The sequence below is a fragment of the Alternaria novae-zelandiae genome (assembly GCF_023758075.1).
Source record: "Alternaria novae-zelandiae strain BMP 2774 chromosome Unknown scaffold_5, whole genome shotgun sequence".
NCBI classification, from domain to species: domain Eukaryota; kingdom Fungi; phylum Ascomycota; class Dothideomycetes; order Pleosporales; family Pleosporaceae; genus Alternaria; species Alternaria novae-zelandiae.
The window spans coordinates 236,550-254,101 of NW_026056965.1; the positions used below are offsets into that span (position 1 = coordinate 236,550).

Genomic DNA, 17,552 nt, shown 5'->3' on the forward strand with positions numbered 1-17,552 from the left:
CAGGATCCGATGCCTACGCCGCTACCAGACGCCTCTATCCAGAATATCACCACGAATCAACATGCCCAGACCGCCTCCAAAGCTTGCTCTAGTGCCAAATGCATCCACGCCTAGCACTCCGTTCTCCGTAGTCCCTGAATCTGGGGAATCTGGGGCTTGGGACGGGAGTGTCAATGGAGAGATTTTGTCCATCTGATGGACGGAGAGGCGTCGTCGAGTTTTTCCACGAATGGGCGTAATAGAGCTAAGTGTTGAGGCGCCGTTGTTTTGAGGAGAAGCGAGACCGACTCATGCCGAGATGGTGTTTAGTGCAGCATCTAGCCCGTGAGTAGCTAGGTTTGCCGGCGACAATGTCGATAATGGGTAGAATTTCCTCGTGGACGCAAGCATGCCAAGTCAGAGACAAGGGAGACGCAGCGAAGCAAAGCTTTTGGCTGCCGCCTGGGCTCTCTTATTTTGCGATTTATTGATGCTTAAAACTGCGAGAGTGGTCCTTGAGAAGCGCATGTGTGGCGCCCGGTGCCATAGTCGAGTCGCAGAGACCTCGGGAGTGTCTGGTCATTGTGGACGACTTCATGTTGTGAACGGAGAGTAGGTATCACATGAATCATGCTAGAGAACATCGCTTGATAGCCAGCTGTGGAGTTCGGGTGGGTCGGCACATTGATTGCGGGCGGTGACCATCATATCGCATCCTCCAGAGATGGGCACGCGGGGAGCCAACGATCGAACGAGCCTAAAGCCAATGTGCCCCTAAGATGTTCTCGGGCAACACCACGCGACGCGCATGTGTTTTCGGTGATGAACTGTTACAGGTGCATATGACATGCCGCGGTATCCCGGGTCGCTAGATGAGCCTCATCAGCGCTGAGATGAGCTCCAGCTTCCCCAGCTCTGGGGCCAGCACGTGATCGATCACGTGTGTTCATCCGCCACAGGTTTGTGGCTGTGCGCATCCCACTTTTTCGGGCGTCGAGACCCTTTCCCACCGCCCGCGACCGCCTAACGTTTTCGACGCCCGACCAAATCTTTCGACTCTCTCACCTACACACCGAAGACCGGGCTACCAAGACAACCGATTTTTTCAAGATGCCTTCAGGACAAGGAGGTGAGCGTCATAACCTTTGCGCAAACTGAAGCGGGGTCAAGGCTGACAGAATACCATAGCCGGTACAAACCCCATCCACAACAAGCAGAAGAAGAAGAAGGCCGTCGAGCTCGACGAGGATGACCTTGCCTACAAGCAAAAGCTTGCTGCTGGTTCGTACCGCCCTACCCCTCGTTCTCCGACGCCTATACTGCGACCTGTCCCGAAGCGCCACCACAAGGCTCCGAAGAACAAAGACAGATGTGCTGATGATATACAGAGAAGAAGCAGCGTGAGGACCTAGCCAAGACGGTCGGCAAGGGCAAGGGACCGCTCAACACCGGCTCTCAGGGCATCAAGAAGTCCGGCAAGAAATAAGCGCCCGACATACCCACGAGCGAGCGAGCAAGCGAAGAGACACGGCAGTGCGGCAACGACGACGATTTGACATGAAAGATACCACAGGCTGAGAGTCATGACTTGGCAGGGCGTTCATATACACATACCATGAATGCACAGGAATGAGCTATCAATGACCTTTGCGCATGCCAGGTGACTGTTTTCTACGTCTTCGCTACTTGCAATTTAGGTCGTCGCACACTGCAGACGTAGTTTACCTCCTCCCTGCCTTCATGTTTACCCCTTTCAGATTAAACACCGTTTCCGCGTTCCCCCACGCAACTCTGTCCCACTCCACCTGTGTCAAGAACCCGCTCTCCCTGAGTTCCTCCATCAACTCTTTCCCTCTTTCTTCAAGCGGGTAGTTGCTCGCATACAACACCCTGTCTACGGGTATCCGTTCCAGTAGCGCTCTTAGACTCGACATGTCTTGTGCGTCCGCTGTCGTGAGGTAGATGTTGTGTTGCCAGACATCTAGGAAACTTCGCTTCGGTTTATCTGCAGAGGGGATAGTGGTGAGCAGCATCTCGATGCGTGGAATGAGCGAGGGTAGCGCGCCCGGATGCGCGAGTATGAGACGGAGAGCAGGGTGGCGGTCGAAGACGCAGCTGAGGTAGAGGTGTAACAGCGGGAGAGGAGACGTATTTTGCGACGAATGGATATGTGTCAGGAGAGGCGCGTATACCGAAGAATGGAAACTGTGTTGGTAATCCGGTATCTGCGCATGTCAGTCTACATGCTTTCCCTTCCTCTTGATATCTGAAGAACGGAAAAGCAGCATACCTCCGATCCCACCGGCCACATCTCCCGCAACAGAATCGGCACTCGATACCTCTCCGCCACATCCCAAAGGTCCTCCCACTCCGCCTCTTCCAACTTGATATTCCGACTCATCCCAATACAACCGCCCACGAACTTCATCTTACCCACACACCTCGCCAGCTCTTTAGCCGCCTCCTTGCCCTCTGAAGGCAACATGCTCAGCGCAGCGACTTTCTCCCCGTTCATTATGACCGCCGAGTGCATCGTATCGTTGATCTTGCTGCAGATCGGCGGTGCGGCGGCAATGGGGATGTGGCTGATGATTTGTTTCGAGTGGCCAAGAGTACGCATGTCTTTCACGCGGCCAGGGCCTATGTTGCGTAGCTTGGTGAGAGTAGCCTGGGAAATTAGATGGAGTGACGGTTGACTCGGTGATGTTGGTGGGGATGTGAAGACCAAGGTGGGTGCAAGGTGGGATTCTAGGGACGCGATTAAGGAGGCGGATGTTGTTGTGGTCATGGCGGCTTGAGCTCTGCTTGGTGATGGGTCGTCAGGAGGAGGTGGGTAGTAATAGGTGGTTGAGGCGGATACAGTACGTCGGGGCTTGAAGAGTTGGCATTGGTCATGGTATCAGGCATCTTCCTTCTAGACTTCTGAGAGAGGGAGTTGCGCAGTTAGTGCTGAGTAGTTGCGATCCAAGCTGGCGAGGTAAGAAGAACACGTGCCAGTGAGTGCAAGTACAACCGTAGGCATCGATACTGTCAACATAGCGGTGGAAGTGGTACTACTTTTTTATAGTAGACCAGCATGATCAAAGTATCTGCATTCATCATGCATGTTAAGGTTGACAGACTATCGCATCAAGCACATGGTTCATGAAGAAGTGTATGATTATTAGGTACATGTGTGCTGCGATACGCGGCTTGTATGGAAACAGAAATCTTCTGGCAAAGACAACGTCAATGACAATTTCGTTCCACTACCAGGTATTCCAAGCACTAATTCCATCGTAACATCCCATCACTAAAGCGCACATTGTGGCGGTGTAAGGATGACGACGATGGGGCGCGTGTGTTATGGGGCGCGTGCTTGTCGTGGCACTAGCGACCACGCTATGGATGTTGTTGTGATGACGTTTCAATATTCATCCGGGTGTCGGCTAGGCGGAGGCTGACTGACGGCTGGGCGCTCGTCAGGCGATGACTATTCTCTTCCAACGCTTGGTCGAGAAAGTCTTGGTGGTGTCGTTATGGTCTGATAACCGTTGTTCATAGCTATTCGTAATGGGCATGTGGAGTGTTGACGCATGAAATGGATGCGCGTCGAACTTCATTCATCATGAGGTTCGGCGACCCTTCTTGCTGCCCAGAGTGAAGGCGCGCTTGAGCTTGCTTTCGGTGGTAGTGGGTGATGTAGGACTCGGTGTAGAGCTGCTGCCTGACCGGCGAGGGTCTGAGCTAGCGGACGACTGAGAAGAGGACCTCTTGCGGCTCTCTTCTGCGAGGATGTCGTCCAGTGAGACGTTGAGGTGGGGGTGACTGATCGGGACCTCTTCGAGGTTTTCGACAAAGCGAGAGGCCATTGCGTCGATAGTGGTAGTGAAGTGTTGGAGTGGGTGAACGGTCGTTGTGTGTGAATGGATGTGGGGAGATGCAGATCTTTATAGCACCAGTATCGATATATAGTGCTGGGTGGCTGATATGATCTACGCGTGATGTGTCGAGCGTGGCTTATGGTATATGTTCCAGACTTCGATGTGGCAATGTCCGGATATAGTATACCAAGAGAGCAGGCAGTTGCGGATACCGGAAATAGTGTAGTAGCGAGAGTGGAAAGGGTGAAAGCTCGAAGCGATGGTAGACGATATATGCCGAAGTAATGAACAAAGCCTAGGCATGCAAGGGCGGCGGAAGGTTTTTAAACATATCTCAGGGCGTGTGTGGACGAGCAGGTGGACGGGGTCCGTGTGTCGACGGCACACGAGGCCAGGGACTTGCTACAGTGCGATCCAGGGTCTGTCCCGCCGATCGCGAAGCCTCGATGCATATAACGGCGGCGCTAAGGGCAGGGTATGACGTACCAAAACGTTCTGGACAGCGTTCTGCTGGCAGCCACACGGTCTTCGTGCGGCCATAACGGGCGCGTAACCGCGTGCGACAAGTCTCCAGTCGCACAGTCCCATGGGTGGGCGTACTGGAAATAGCAGCGCTCGCAGAACTGACATATCCGTAAGGGCTCTCCCAAGCCGCTTGGAAGCGTCAACCAGATTACGGACGTCTTCGCACGACTGCTGGCAGGATTGCGCATCCGACCCGCCGCCTCCAGCCTCTGCCCAGTCATGCGCAGCGCGACAGCGGCGACCTTGTGAGCCTTGGGTATTCTTGCTCAGCACGCGCAACCCTTTCGCCACAGCTTGCGAATATCGGCTCGCCGTGTCAAATAAACTTGCGCCTAACATGCCTGCGATCAGCACGATCCCCAGGCAGTCGCGAGGCAAGACCGAGCCTGAGCACTTTATCCGCAGCAGTTATATTGAAACTGTGTCCGCACGACGGCAGCTCGCATGCGGTGTTCTCGTCGGGTCCGCTGCGTCCATCGCGAGTATGGCCGGGCCTCTGACGTAGGACGAGAGCCATCCAATATTACAGCCACCACTTTGGCTATAGTTTCCAAACCACGGCCTTGTCTAAAGCGCCGCCCGGCTCCGCTTGCCAGCGAACGATTGCGACAACAGGACAAGCTTCAAACGAGAGGCCTCGCCTAGGTTTGCGGTGTATTCGAAATGCCATACTCGGCAGCTAGTCGACATCATCGTGCAGGGTCCTCATTCAAACTGTCCGGCGCCCGGACCCTTGTGGGTCTGTGACAACGGTAGACCCCAAACTTCTGCGCCATCCGTCATGTCAAGTGGGCAGCGGAGCCGACTTTTCGAGGTTAAGTTGCAGATATAAGCGGACACACGACGCTAGCCGCGTGTGCAATTTGCTAGTCTTGGGCACCAATTGCACTTGTCATGTATACAATGTCGTGGCCATCGAGCCATCGTGAGGCTACACTGGTGTCGTGGAGCATATCGCAAGTCCACGAAATTTGCGCACTCTGCTAGACTGTTTTGAAGTTTGAGTAGTGCGGCTCTGGATAAGCTGGACGGATGACGACTTCCTTTGCATCGTTCAAACTTTCGTATCGGCTCAGGCATATGGTTAAGTCATCACCATCTTCCCCGACCACGACCACCCCTTCCGCCCCTCCCACGTCCCCTATGCCCTTGGCCACGCCCACCCCCTCTATGTCCACCTCCGCCTCTTCCCCCGCCTCGATTGGACCGCTGTTGCTCCGGTCTCGGACCGCGTTGTGCTAATTGTGCCCGCTCTTCATCTGACGCATGAAACACATTTGGGATCTGCAGTAAGTTGCAAAATGACTGAGTGTGCGGGTTACTGTACTCTTGCGGGGTAGCCTGGACATGTATGCCTAGTGCGGGGTCGTATGTCGGCGCAGTTGCTGTAAAATCCTCAGGTATCATCATCTTGTCAGCTCTAACAAGGTTCTCTTCGATCCAAGCTATCTCTTTCTCCACAAGAGGTCGGTAGACCGCATCGCCTTTGTCTGCAGGGACTTGCGCATAGGGATCCCCTACAGTAAGGTGATCGGCGAAGACACGAGTAATGGCAAGCCACTCCTTGTCATACTGCAATCGCAGAGGCCGTTGCAATTCCGCAGGTGTATGTGGTTGTATTTCCAGCAATTGCAGGAAGCTCCGTTTGGGCAAGCACTTGTCTAGTGCGAGGAAGTTGGTCGTCTTGTTCGTTATATCTTCAGGAAAGGGGAGGGTCTGTACTATCTCAGCCTTCGGACGTGAGAATGATTCCGGCAAGAGGCTGCGAATGTCTTCTGGAACTTGAGTCTCGCTCTCTATATCAGCAGGTTGTATAGGCTCCTTGGGCTCTGCGACTGGTACAGGAACCACTTCGTCGTCGTCCAAATCCATGTCAAGATCAATTTCGGCATCATTCTTAGGTGCTGGTATTGGCTCCTCGTTTGATACATCCAGATCAATCTCGCCATCGTTTACGACTCGCGGGATAGCACTATCAGCATCTGTTTGCGGTGGCGGAGCAGTCGGAACTTCTGCGTGGTCCCAGACAGCAGGAAACTTGGCATGCATATGGGCGCTGAACCAATGAGGTGGTCGCAGGCGCTCAAGGACTACCTTCGCAGCAACACTACCAAGAGTACCGTCCTTGGCCTCTTGCTCAAAGTCTGGCTTCCAGCTAAAGAGCTGCCGGTAATTGCCTTTCCACTCCATACCGCGCGGCCAGTCATGGCTCAGTCCAATGTCAACCTGCGTCCGTATTTGAAGCAGTTTCCGCACGTCGAGTTCTCGAACATGGTAGATGCTCCGAACATCGTCACTGTTGTAGGGCAAGCGCTCATAGTGTGGCTTCTTGTAGTTGTAGCCTTTCCAGATACCAGATAGACCAGCAATGCGCAGTGGTCCCAGCCGTATCACATTGGCTGCGCCCATGTAGTATATCTTTGGTGCGGCCCACCCACCGTAGTAGAGCTCCCACATGTAGTTGCTCGCTTCGTGGTTGCCGCCGATGAATATGGTGAGATACGGGGCTGTGCGCAAGCCTGAGTAGTATTCGTGAAAGTCGTGCATGGCGTAGTACTTGGAGGGCATCGATACTGCCTTGAGATCGGACGCGTTTCGAACAGCCTACAAAGTCAGTCACTGGATGAGCACTATGAGGGTTTGACGTACCTGGAAGTCACCGCCAATAATTAAGAGATCCACATCTGGCCAGCCTTTCAGCTCGCAAGCTTTTCCGACAGACGCATAGATCTCGTGTAGCACTCCATGGCCGCAACCTTCGACTGCTATGCGCACGCCTTGCTGTTCTACCAGTTCTGGGGCGGCCATACTTCGACAATTGTGAACCGGTAGTTAGTGAGAGAAAGGCTCATTAGTACTGTTGCTAGAGCTTTGTTGCGCAGTACACTAGCGCAGAAATCGCGACACGCGCAGAGTAAACATCATGACGAATGCTGCTGTCGAAGAAAGTAAGAGCACGGCCCTGTAGCACTAGCGTCGGAAGTCGGAGTTATGATAAGCTAGTGAGCACGTGTAGATACTGGACCTGCAGGAAGCTTCTCAAGATCTGCGCAGAGATCATTCAGGTCCTCTAAACACATGGCTTCAGCAACTCAAACAGAGCTGAGGGCGAAGTTCCTTCAGGAAGCCGCTCATCTCCTCGCAATTCCCTCGCCAACAACAGCAGCGTTTCTAGGTAATGCATGCAACAAGCTAATCGAAGATGCTGAAGTCGGTATTTCAAGCAAGGAGACGGATGCCCTCCGACGAAGTATTTGCGGCGCATGCGGGAATGTCATGATTCCGGGATGGTCGTGCAAAGTTTCGAACAAAGACAAGCGCAAAAGCACTGGCGGAAAGTTGTCGGTGCCCGAGAAAAGTATTCAGTATACCTGCTTGCGATGCCAACGAGAGACACTTCAGACGCTTCAGCGAAGGCCTGGCAGACAGGTCAAGAGATCACGGTCCCTGTTGGATACAGCCCCAACGTCGGCGGCTCCGACTACGACTAAGAGAGAAAACGATGCAGCTCCAAAGACGATTAATGCAAGCAGCAAGCAAAGACAAAGGGCACGCAAAGGCGGCCTGCAAGCTATGCTTGAAAAGAAGAAGACACAAGACTCGGGCACGGGCGGACTCGATTTCATGGACTTTGCGCTGTAAGTCCCGTAGGGCTGAGTGAATGCAGCCCACCTGCATGGAAGGGCCTAGCGACCCGTGGACACCCCGCTATGCAAGCGCGGGGCTCAAAAAATTCGAGGAGTTATGTCATCAGAACTTGCGAAAGTCAATACAGTCGCAAGCAAAATTACTTTGTCCAACACCACCCTACACCAACATTAATCGATTACAAACATGGCACAGCAACAGAGCCTTGCGAAGGATCTCTTCGAGGATATGGGCCGCAAGGTCGCCGAGGCGAGCGCCCAGGGAGACAACGACGACACAAAGGTTGTCGACGAGATCGAAAGCATGTGCATGAACTGTCACGAAGATGTAGGTGCATTTGAAAAGTAATGATAAATTCAGCTGATATTTTAAAGGGTACTACGCGCCTCCTCCTCACAAGAATCCCCTTCTTCCGCGAGATCGTCCTCATGTCCTTCTCATGCCCGCATTGCCACTTCAAGAACTCCGAGGTTCAACCCGCCGGCGAGATCCAGCAACGAGGCATCAAGTTCTCTCTCAAAGTCGAAACGGCCGACGATCTGAGCCGTCAGATTATCAAGAGCGACACCGCAGTGTTCCGAATCGAGGACATCGATCTAGAGATACCACAAGGGCGCGGACAACTGACGAATGTGGAAGGCATACTCGCAATGGTAGCACAAGACCTGGAGCAGAAGCAGGAGGAGAGGAAGGCGGTGGTGCCCGAGGTGTACGAGCAGCTACAGGGAGTCATCACCACGATTAAGCAGATGGCCACCGGAGAGAAGCTGCCGTTCAAGATCACAATCGACGACCCTGCCGGCAACTCGTCAATCGAACCTCCCAGTGTACTTGGCGCAGGAAAATACTCTCGCAACGAATACCCACGAACGGCGGCGCAAAACGAAGCGCTCGGTCTGGGCGACACCAGCGGAGACGCCAGCGGTGAAGCGCCCGCCACAGAAATCCGACCAGAGTACCACGCTTCGCAAATGTATCCAGAGATGCCATCCTCTCACGCCCCAATGGTGAACAACGTGGATGAGGACGACATTGTGGAGAACCAGGTCTACTCCTTCCCTGCCAGCTGCCCGGGATGCACCAAGTCGTGCACCACAAACATGAAGATGGTCAACATTCCCCACTTCAAGCAGGTGGTCCTGATGAGCACAGTATGCGATCACTGCGGATGTAAGTTTATATCATGGAACAATCAACGTTTACCTGCTAATGCAATGCAGACCGAAGTAACGAGGTCAAAACCGGAGGCGAAGTTCCTGAGCTGGGTCGTCGTATCACAGTCACCGTTGACAGCAAGGAAGACCTGTCGCGAGATATCCTCAAGGCCGAATCATGCGCCATGTCCTGTCTCGAGCTCAACCTCAGCGTTGAACCCGGTACTCTTGGTGGCAGATTCACCACGATCGAAGGTCTACTGACCCAAGTACGCGATGACTTGAAATCGTCCATCTTCGACGCTGGCGGTGGAGGAGACTCAATGGACTCAGAGTCCAAGCAGAAGTGGAACACCTTCTTCCACAACCTCTCTGCAGCCATCAACGGCGAAGACAAGTTCACTCTCGTTCTCGAAGACCCTCTCGCCAGCAGCTACGTCCAGAGCTTCACGGCACCGGAGCCCGACCCAAAGATCAAGGTTGAGGACTACAAGAGGACAGAGGCGGAGGAGGAGGAACTTGGGTTGCTCGACATGAAGACGGAGGGCTACGAGGAGGAGCATGCGGCTAGCATGGCAGCGAACGGGACAACGACCAATGGCGCGTAGGGCTAACTTCGATGTCTCTTAGATTTCCTTGACTCTTGCATTAGGTCGGCGCTCGTAGATACCAAGGCCTCGCCAGCCATGATCAGTGTGACATGATCTTCTTCCAACTCTTCCCTGCGTCCATGCTTCGTGATGCCTATAGCGACTCGAAATCCTTCTGCCCAACGCCGATAGTGTGAATGGTCGGCTCTCTCAGATCTTGATCCGCGCTTTCTTTTTCTGCAGATGACGCGACATCCTTCAGGCTCCAATCAGACACTACGCTTCCAGCTTGACATGAGTCGCATTACTACCGCTGTGCCCAGTAAAGTATTGTTCATCCTGCCAGCGGGTTTGCATGAATGGTAATATTCTTGATCTCCATCTTCTCCTGCGGTCTTGACTTCTTGTCTACTTGAACGGCCTCCATGTCATCCAGTACCTCCCATCCTTCGAGCACCTTTCCAAAGACGGTGTTCTTCCCATCCAAGTGCGGCGCAGGCGCAAACGTGATGAAGAACTGCGAGCCGTTTGAATTCGGTCCCTTGTTCGCCATGCTCAAGATGCCTCTCGCATTGTGTCGCAACGCGGGCCGAAGCTCGTCCTCGAAGAGCTGGTTTGGCGTGTCGTAGATGGATGTGGAAGTCTTGGACTTTGGGTCGGAGGCTGGCGAGCCCGTCTGGACCATGAAGGAGGGGATCAGGCGGTGGAAGGGTGAAGAGTTGTAGAAGCCCGACGCGCAGAGGGCGAGGAAGTTCTCGGCGGTCTTGGGGACGGCTTCGCAGAATATTTCGAGTTTTATATCGCCCTTTGTCGTATGCAGCTAGTCACTGTTAGCAACAAGCTTGCAGTAGGCAGGCGGTTGGACTCACTGTGACGGACATGGTGGTGGGTGCAGATCAGTCGTGTTTGTGGTTTGGAAGGAGCGATGATGGCGCACGAATCGGACCCTCGAAGTTGAGCGCCCATCCACCTCCACCTCGTCGCGCCTGGAACATCGCGCGTCTATCCGACTGCGCTTACTGTGTGCAATCGCCCTGCATTCGCTGTCATCATCATTGCTACCGCCCGCTGCCCACGCTGCCTCCTCTGCTCGCGACACTGGCAGACGGCCGACCTCATCATAAGCGCCGCCGCATAAGCTCCACCCGGCGACAGCCCTACCACGCTCGGGACGTAATCCACCACAGTATCCCCGCGCATTCACCCAAGACACGCCCATTCCTACATCGCAAACCTTAGCCGTCGGCCCGCCGCGCATCCACCGGCCTCACTGCCACGCTGAGCCCCGCGGGTTCGAGATACGAGGCGCCTACATCATCTCAACCCCACAATTGGCTGCCCGGAAGGCTACCTAGCTCCCAGCACGGCATAGCTGCCCGGCGCATCACCACCCTAGAGCCTCCAGCGCGCGACTCGGACGAGGGCACCACATTCTGAAAGGCCACGGACACGCCCATGCAGCGCCCGCTGCCCTCCCAGGCCTGCGCTGCGAGAAACGAACATGTCGGCCTTCGTTCGCGTCTCAGGACCGCCCAACAGTAACTTTCTGGTTGGCTATCCGGGCATATCAGCAACACTAGTACGTGTCTCCAGTCTGTTTCCGTTATGAGTGGGCGTCTTGCGCTCCATCCAGCCGCGTCGAGTCGCTGTATGACCGACTCCCCTTCGACAAGGGTACTGGCCATTGCTGACATGTCACAGCCTCGAATAGAAGGCAAAGTCGAGATACGGCCACTCATTGGAGTATCGGCGCCCGTCAATGTCTCCCTCGTCACCATCGCATTGCACCGTCGCGAAACCATACACCCGTCCGCCGACTCGGTTACGAAGAAGCATCTGGCAGCCCCGCGCAAAGAGATTACCGACATCGTCGGTAAGGAGATGCTCCTATATCGATGTTCGCCCGGAAGAGAGCATGAGAGTATACTATGTATGGACCTCCCGTTCGTCATCTTCATACCGTACGGACGCGGCGGCGAGGAGGTAGCGAGGAGAGTCCCGCCCGCGAGTCTACAATTACCGAGTCGGACGGCGGAGACGTTTTACGAACTCGTCGTGACAGTACAGCAAGGGCCCCAGGAACAGAAGAAGTATCCCTTTGCCGTGCCGATACAACGATACGACACCCTCTCTACCTTTGGCATGTACAATCGACCCGAAAGCGCAGAGCGAGTGACGGACCACCTCGTCACCCTTGGCATCAGCCTGCCGAGATGGAGTTATGGACCCATGGACCCAGTCTCAGTATACATCAAATTGAGTCCCAACCCCGACTGGCTGAGCAAGGCGAAGAAGGTCACAATCAATAAGATCACAGTCGGCATAGACGAAGAGATCATCTTCAACCACGAAGGAGATGAGCCGACTCGTAAAGTCAAGACGCTGGCAAAAACACAGCAACACGTCGGAGTGAGGATGCCCGAAGCGGGCTATTTCACGAACCTCGGGCTAGTCTTCCCCGCAAAAGATCTACGAGACAACGCAGGTGTTATCCCAAGAGGGCAGAAGGAGTTTCCCATGTACGCTGTTACTGGTTTTACGACGACTGGTACTCTATACAAGATTGAGTACTACCTCACTGTCAAGGTAGGCTGGACTGGGCGAATTGCAAGTTGAAAATTATGCTGACTGAACGCAGGCGCAAATGTCGTCAGCCCGAGACATCCTGCTCCGTCAGCCCATTGTGGTATGTCCTTTTGACCATGCAGGCTGTAAAGAGGAAATGGAGGCCATTGAGCAGGCAGCCAAGGACGCCGCACACGTCACACCTGACAACCCCATGTTGCCCGCCAGTACCATTGTTCGATCCAACGACCCAGAAGGCTTGCGCGCACTCGGTATCGCAATTGTGGGAGGCGTACGGAAACCGCTGATTGAGTGAAGAGCTGGTCGCGCAAAAGCATTGAGGATTTTGAGGGACGCGATTTTGCCATGCGTAGGATACTTGTGTTCGACATTCCGCACGTTTGGTCTCTGCGATTGGAGGATCAAGACGGACTCGAGCACGAAACGTTGTTGGATGAAGCCACCGGCAACCAGCCGACCCGACCAGGACAGACGATCTGCACTACTGTGCACGCAAATTACTGGATCGCGCAAAGGCGATAGCATATAACACAGGCGCAACACCGATCATGCAACCAGCGGAGCCCGGAGTCATGTCGAAGCTACCATCTACAGCACGCATTGGGTCTATTTGAACACAAAAGGCGCAAGGTCATTATACCCAGTGAGCTTGTGCATTGTTTATAGGGAGCATTATTTTGGCTTTTCATTGGCGTTACAAGGAAGGGCACGACGGGACGGCCGCCTGTTTGTTCATGATACCTTCGAGTCGTTCGTTCCTATTTTAATCATGAGGTTGGAGGGAGAAAGGAAGAACGCCTCGGCGGGTACCGGGAAGTCTTGTCTCAAGGAAAGGGTTCGTGCATTGATTGGAGAAGGAGGGAGAGGAGGGAGACGTGATCTAAAGAGCGAAAGAAAAGCCACAGTAGGTGGATCTCAATAGCTACGGCAGAGAAGTTGAAGAATAACCACTACTCATGACACTTCACTCAATCGTCCCTCCCTGACCCGCTTTCATGCCTATACACAAGACCGGCCTCCTATCCATACCCTCATTCTCCCCCATCAGGCCACTGATCCACCAAACCCTCCGCCCCAACCTCCCCTCCCGTCCTCCCAACCAACGCCCCCAAATTCATCCTAACACTATACCTCAGATACTTCGTCTCAACCCCCTTCGCAAACCCGCCTCCCAAACCACCAATATCACTCTCCCCACCACTCGGATGATGGTGTGCGAAGACCGGTGGTTGAGTCGTTAGACAAACCCTCTCATCCCCCTTCACACCCACGCTGCCACCTCCCCTAGCACTGCCAGAAGCGTGCTGAGCCTGCCGCCCCATATCCGGATCGTTCCCAGCACACCACCGCCCAAGCTCACTGTCGAAAATCCCGTTCCAACCCGCCACCCCAAATTGATGCAACAAGCGCCGGGCGCCGCGTTGCGAGACGGCGTATCCGACTGTACAGAGGGTGCCGCCTGTGGCGCGGTGGTAGATGCGTGTGTGTGGTGGGAAAGCGGTGGCTAGGGCGTCTAGTTCGCCTTGGAAAGGATGGGCTTTTAGGTGCTGGGGTGAGGGTACCGTGGCGTCGTTGGTGTGCGTTAGGGTTATCGTGCGGTGGACTGCGTGGTCGTAGACTTGGGAGTGCTGACCGGGAGCTGCACGTGGCATGCCGGTTCCGCAGTGGCCGAGCCAGAGGATGTCCCATTTTGTGGGGTCGCCGTAGGGTGATGGTGGTGATGAGGTGTGGGTAAGGTGGGATTGGCGTGGGAGGGATGATAGAGGGAGGGAGATGAGCTTTTTGGCGAGGTTGGTTGTGTCGATGATTTGGAGGGCGGTGTGTGTTGTTTCGGTGTTTCGGTGGGCTTGCAGTTTGGAGAGGGGGATGGACGTGTGGTTTGAGGATAGGAAGCGGGAGGCGAGGGCGAAGCGTTGTAGGTTTTGACGTATGCGTGTGTCCCAATCTACGTCGTCTTCGAGGATGAGGGCTGTGGTTAGGTTTTGATTGACTATTCTGAATGTTGTTAGGTCAGTGATGTCTCCTAGTCAAGGGTGGAGAGCGTGTACTGTTGTAGGGCGTTCATATGTGTTCTCCAACTTCCTCGAATGCCGGCTGAAAGCTTTCTGTTCTCTTCTGGTAGAGGATATGCGTTGTTGTTGATACTCTCCCCTGTTACGCCTTCGACAAATTCGAGCTTGATGTTGGAAATTGCTGCTGCAAGACTCATTGCATCGCGACGATCGGTACGGGAGGGCAGGTTGAGGACCAAAATCTTCTCGAACTTGAGTTGGGTTAGTGTAGGTAGGATGTGAGAAGCTGACATGTTGTACCCCTAGCGTTGTATTCAATATATCCCTTAAGGTTTCGTCCTGTACAAAGGCGAATGAATCCTCTGGTATCAGAACTTCCGACGTCCTTGTGTTGAACCACAACCACAAGGCACCGAAGAAGACACATGTCGTCAGCAGTCTAGGCGCAGACATCCACCCACTCCTTCTCCTTGCGACCTCAAACCTCGTGCCGCTCTTGGAAGACATCAGTCCCAAGGTATCAATAGAAATGCGTCGCATGCGGGCGGAACGTAGCAGCAGCAACACTGCAGAGATGTGAGGAAAGAAAACATGATGAGCAAGTCAGACTCCTGTGGCACGGCATGGTCAGGAGTAAAGCGAACAACTATATTCATGTTGGTCATTTCCAGGTTTGTTGCCTTCCCTCCAACCATTCGATGCGCGGCTTGCTAGGCTAAATCGATCTGCCGAAAAGCATGCGGGGCGCATGCTGTATGCTCCTATACTCCGTGAGCGAGTATATTGCGGCAGCTAATGTAGCCAAGTGTGGATATGTGTTCCTGCTGCACTCGACATTGGCATGTGTAAGCACGTGAGAAGTGACGGCGAGCATGCAGAAGATGTGGATACCTAGGTAGTGTGGCGGCGACTCGCCGCGGAGGTTTGTAATCTCGGAATCTTTTGGAAATGCGAGCCTATCGATAGGCCGGCGCGTTGCGTGACTGCTTTCTCCGCGACATCGGGGCGGCGTGAGTTTTGGACTTTCTTAATGGTATCGCGCTCTTCGTTCTTCCTCCGCTCATTCCTCAACATTTTGCCTGCATAGTCTGGTGTTTGCTGTCTCTGCGGTCGTTTTTACTCTCATCGCAATACCGCTTGCCACCCCTCCCCCACTACAACACGGCGCAACATGAGCGCCATTCTTTCCGCAGACGACCTCAACGACTTCATATCACCGGGTGTCGCGTGCATTAAACCTATAGAGACGCTCCCCGTACAACAGGCAGACAACCCGGTATGTTGGGTCATCGCATTGCGTCATGCGCGGGCGCATTCTAACAATGATGCTAGAATCCATACGAAGTCACGACCGAAGAGAAAGCCGCCGCCTCAGAACCGCCGCCACCCGCTTCGATATCGCTTACCGATTGCCTTGCCTGTTCAGGATGTGTAACAAGTGCGGAAGCTGTATTGGTTTCGCTGCAATCGCATACCGAGGTCCTCACAACGCTTGATACCCATCCGTCGTTACGCGCACCGTGGCTGGCACACAATGGGACGAATGGACATACGAATGGACATACGAGCAATGGGACAGAGAAAGATATGAATGGGCAAAATGCTGAAGGAAAGCTATTCGTCGCAAGCGTCTCACCACAGTCGCGCGCAAGTCTGGCAGCCGTCTTCAACATTTCCGAGGTAGAGGCTGGGAACATGATCGCACAGCTTCTTAGCGGACCTTTAGGTCTGAGGTCTGGTGGCCATCAAGGAAGCGATTTCACGTGGATTATCGACACCAACGCGATGCGCGAAGCCTGTCTCGTTGCCGCAGCAGACGAGGTCACAAATGCACTCTCTCCCGAAGCATCTAAGATTACACCAAAGCCTGGATCCGAGGGCTCAATCGATACGACTCCAAAAGCTCCTATACTCACATCTGCCTGTCCGGGGTGGATATGCTACGCAGAAAAGACACATCCATACGTACTCCCGCATCTCTCGCGACTCAAGTCGCCGCAAGCTCTTACCGGCACTTTGATCAAGTCGGTTCTTAGCGAGCGTTATAACGTGTCGCCATCTCAGATATGGCACCTCGCCATCATGCCATGCTTCGATAAGAAGCTTGAAGCTAGCCGTGGAGAGCTAACATCAGCTGCATGGCTACCTAGCTATGACCAGTCGCAAGAAAAGATTCGCGACACCGACTGCGTAATCACAGCTCGCGAACTCCTACATCTCGCAGCGGCCCGTGGCATCAACTTCGCTTCCCTTCCTCGTACACCACTTCCATCTAGCGACCGAACGCCGTTCCCAGACCCAAAGCTAGATGCATTCCTATTCCCTCCTTCGCGCCGGAAGAACCAAAGCGCAGCTGCCGGTCCATCTGGCGGATATCTAAACCACATACTGCAGACCTACCAAGCTCAAAACCCAGGATCTTCAATATCGACAGTTCGAGGGCGTAATGCTGATGTAGTAGAATACTCAGTAGTTCGCGGTTCAGAAACAATTATCAAAGCAGCTCGATTTTACGGGTTCAGAAATATCCAGAACTTAGTGCGGCGACTGAAGCCAGCAAAGGCCAGTAGATTACCGGGTGGCAAAACGGGTGTTAGCAGGAGGCCAGGTGGTGCAGTCGCTGCTGCGGGTGAGGGTGTGAAAGATTATGCGTACGTGGAGGTCATGGCTTGTCCCGGTGGATGCACAAACGGCGGTGGTCAAGTCAAGGTTCAGGAAGTGGAAGAAGTGCGCGTCTACGAAGGGCTTCAAGACGCGAATGAAGATGCGCCCGCGCCCAAGCCAGGCCCAAAGGAGCAGAAAGAGTGGCTGGCAAAGGTGGACGAAGCCTACTTCTCGGGTACAGACTCGGAAGACGAGAAAGCAGATGGGGAGAAGAACGGAAACTCTCCTGACCAAGATATCGTTGATGGAATATCGAGGTCACGCATGAAGCAGCTCATGGCACATTGGGCTGATATCACGGGCGTCGATCAGCAGAAGCTGATATATACCTCGTACATCAAGGTCGAAAGCGATGTTGGCAAGAAGAAGCCGAGTGATATGGAACGTGTTGCTGGGCTGGCTGTTACCGCTGGTGGCGGATGGTAAAGCCATGCTTACGAAAAGACAAAGGCATTAGATGTAGGAAGGAGCATTGCATGGCGTTTCTTAGACATGGGGAATACTGTAACGGCTATGCGGCATCGTCTCTAC

General features: G+C 54.0%; 9 protein-coding genes across 9 annotated transcripts; 5 read left to right on the forward strand and 4 right to left on the reverse strand.

Moving 5' to 3' along the window:
• Window positions 1–1,089: 1,089 nt before the first annotated feature.
• Window positions 1,090–1,465, forward strand: J4E88_003130 (uncharacterized protein; the record flags this gene model as incomplete). Its single annotated transcript, XM_049396784.1, has 3 exons — window positions 1,090–1,108; window positions 1,168–1,260; window positions 1,368–1,465. 3 exons carry the CDS (start codon window positions 1,090–1,092, stop codon window positions 1,463–1,465), a joined length of 210 nt encoding a protein of 69 aa, XP_049257126.1.
• A 235-nt stretch (window positions 1,466–1,700) lies between these two features.
• Window positions 1,701–2,767, reverse strand: J4E88_003131 (uncharacterized protein; the record flags this gene model as incomplete). The annotated part of the gene is made up of 2 exons (XM_049396785.1): window positions 1,701–2,204; window positions 2,270–2,767. 2 exons carry the CDS (start codon window positions 2,765–2,767, stop codon window positions 1,701–1,703), a joined length of 1,002 nt encoding a protein of 333 aa, XP_049257127.1.
• An 817-nt stretch (window positions 2,768–3,584) lies between these two features.
• On the reverse strand, window positions 3,585–3,830 carry J4E88_003132 (uncharacterized protein; the record flags this gene model as incomplete). Its single annotated transcript, XM_049396786.1, has 1 exon — window positions 3,585–3,830. The coding sequence occupies one exon, from the start codon at window positions 3,828–3,830 to the stop codon at window positions 3,585–3,587; it is 246 nt and encodes an 81-aa protein (XP_049257128.1).
• Window positions 3,831–5,459: 1,629 nt separating this feature from the next.
• J4E88_003133 (uncharacterized protein) lies at window positions 5,460–7,175 on the reverse strand (the record flags this gene model as incomplete). The annotated part of the gene is made up of 2 exons (XM_049396787.1): window positions 5,460–6,971; window positions 7,017–7,175. 2 exons carry the CDS (start codon window positions 7,173–7,175, stop codon window positions 5,460–5,462), a joined length of 1,671 nt encoding a protein of 556 aa, XP_049257129.1.
• A 270-nt stretch (window positions 7,176–7,445) lies between these two features.
• J4E88_003134 (uncharacterized protein) lies at window positions 7,446–8,009 on the forward strand (the record flags this gene model as incomplete). Its single annotated transcript, XM_049396788.1, has 1 exon — window positions 7,446–8,009. The coding sequence occupies one exon, from the start codon at window positions 7,446–7,448 to the stop codon at window positions 8,007–8,009; it is 564 nt and encodes a 187-aa protein (XP_049257130.1).
• A 192-nt stretch (window positions 8,010–8,201) lies between these two features.
• On the forward strand, window positions 8,202–9,777 carry J4E88_003135 (uncharacterized protein; the record flags this gene model as incomplete). Its single annotated transcript, XM_049396789.1, has 3 exons — window positions 8,202–8,342; window positions 8,390–9,185; window positions 9,236–9,777. 3 exons carry the CDS (start codon window positions 8,202–8,204, stop codon window positions 9,775–9,777), a joined length of 1,479 nt encoding a protein of 492 aa, XP_049257131.1.
• Window positions 9,778–10,093: 316 nt separating this feature from the next.
• Window positions 10,094–10,640, reverse strand: CYP10 (Peptidyl-prolyl cis-trans isomerase cyp10; the record flags this gene model as incomplete). Its single annotated transcript, XM_049396790.1, has 2 exons — window positions 10,094–10,579; window positions 10,629–10,640. The coding sequence occupies 2 exons, from the start codon at window positions 10,638–10,640 to the stop codon at window positions 10,094–10,096; spliced, it is 498 nt and encodes a 165-aa protein (XP_049257132.1).
• An 811-nt stretch (window positions 10,641–11,451) lies between these two features.
• Window positions 11,452–12,640, forward strand: J4E88_003137 (uncharacterized protein; the record flags this gene model as incomplete). The annotated part of the gene is made up of 2 exons (XM_049396791.1): window positions 11,452–12,345; window positions 12,398–12,640. The coding sequence occupies 2 exons, from the start codon at window positions 11,452–11,454 to the stop codon at window positions 12,638–12,640; spliced, it is 1,137 nt and encodes a 378-aa protein (XP_049257133.1).
• A 2,888-nt stretch (window positions 12,641–15,528) lies between these two features.
• NAR1 (Cytosolic Fe-S cluster assembly factor nar1) lies at window positions 15,529–17,447 on the forward strand (the record flags this gene model as incomplete). The annotated part of the gene is made up of 2 exons (XM_049396792.1): window positions 15,529–15,633; window positions 15,690–17,447. The coding sequence occupies 2 exons, from the start codon at window positions 15,529–15,531 to the stop codon at window positions 17,445–17,447; spliced, it is 1,863 nt and encodes a 620-aa protein (XP_049257134.1).
• Window positions 17,448–17,552: the final 105 nt, after the last annotated feature.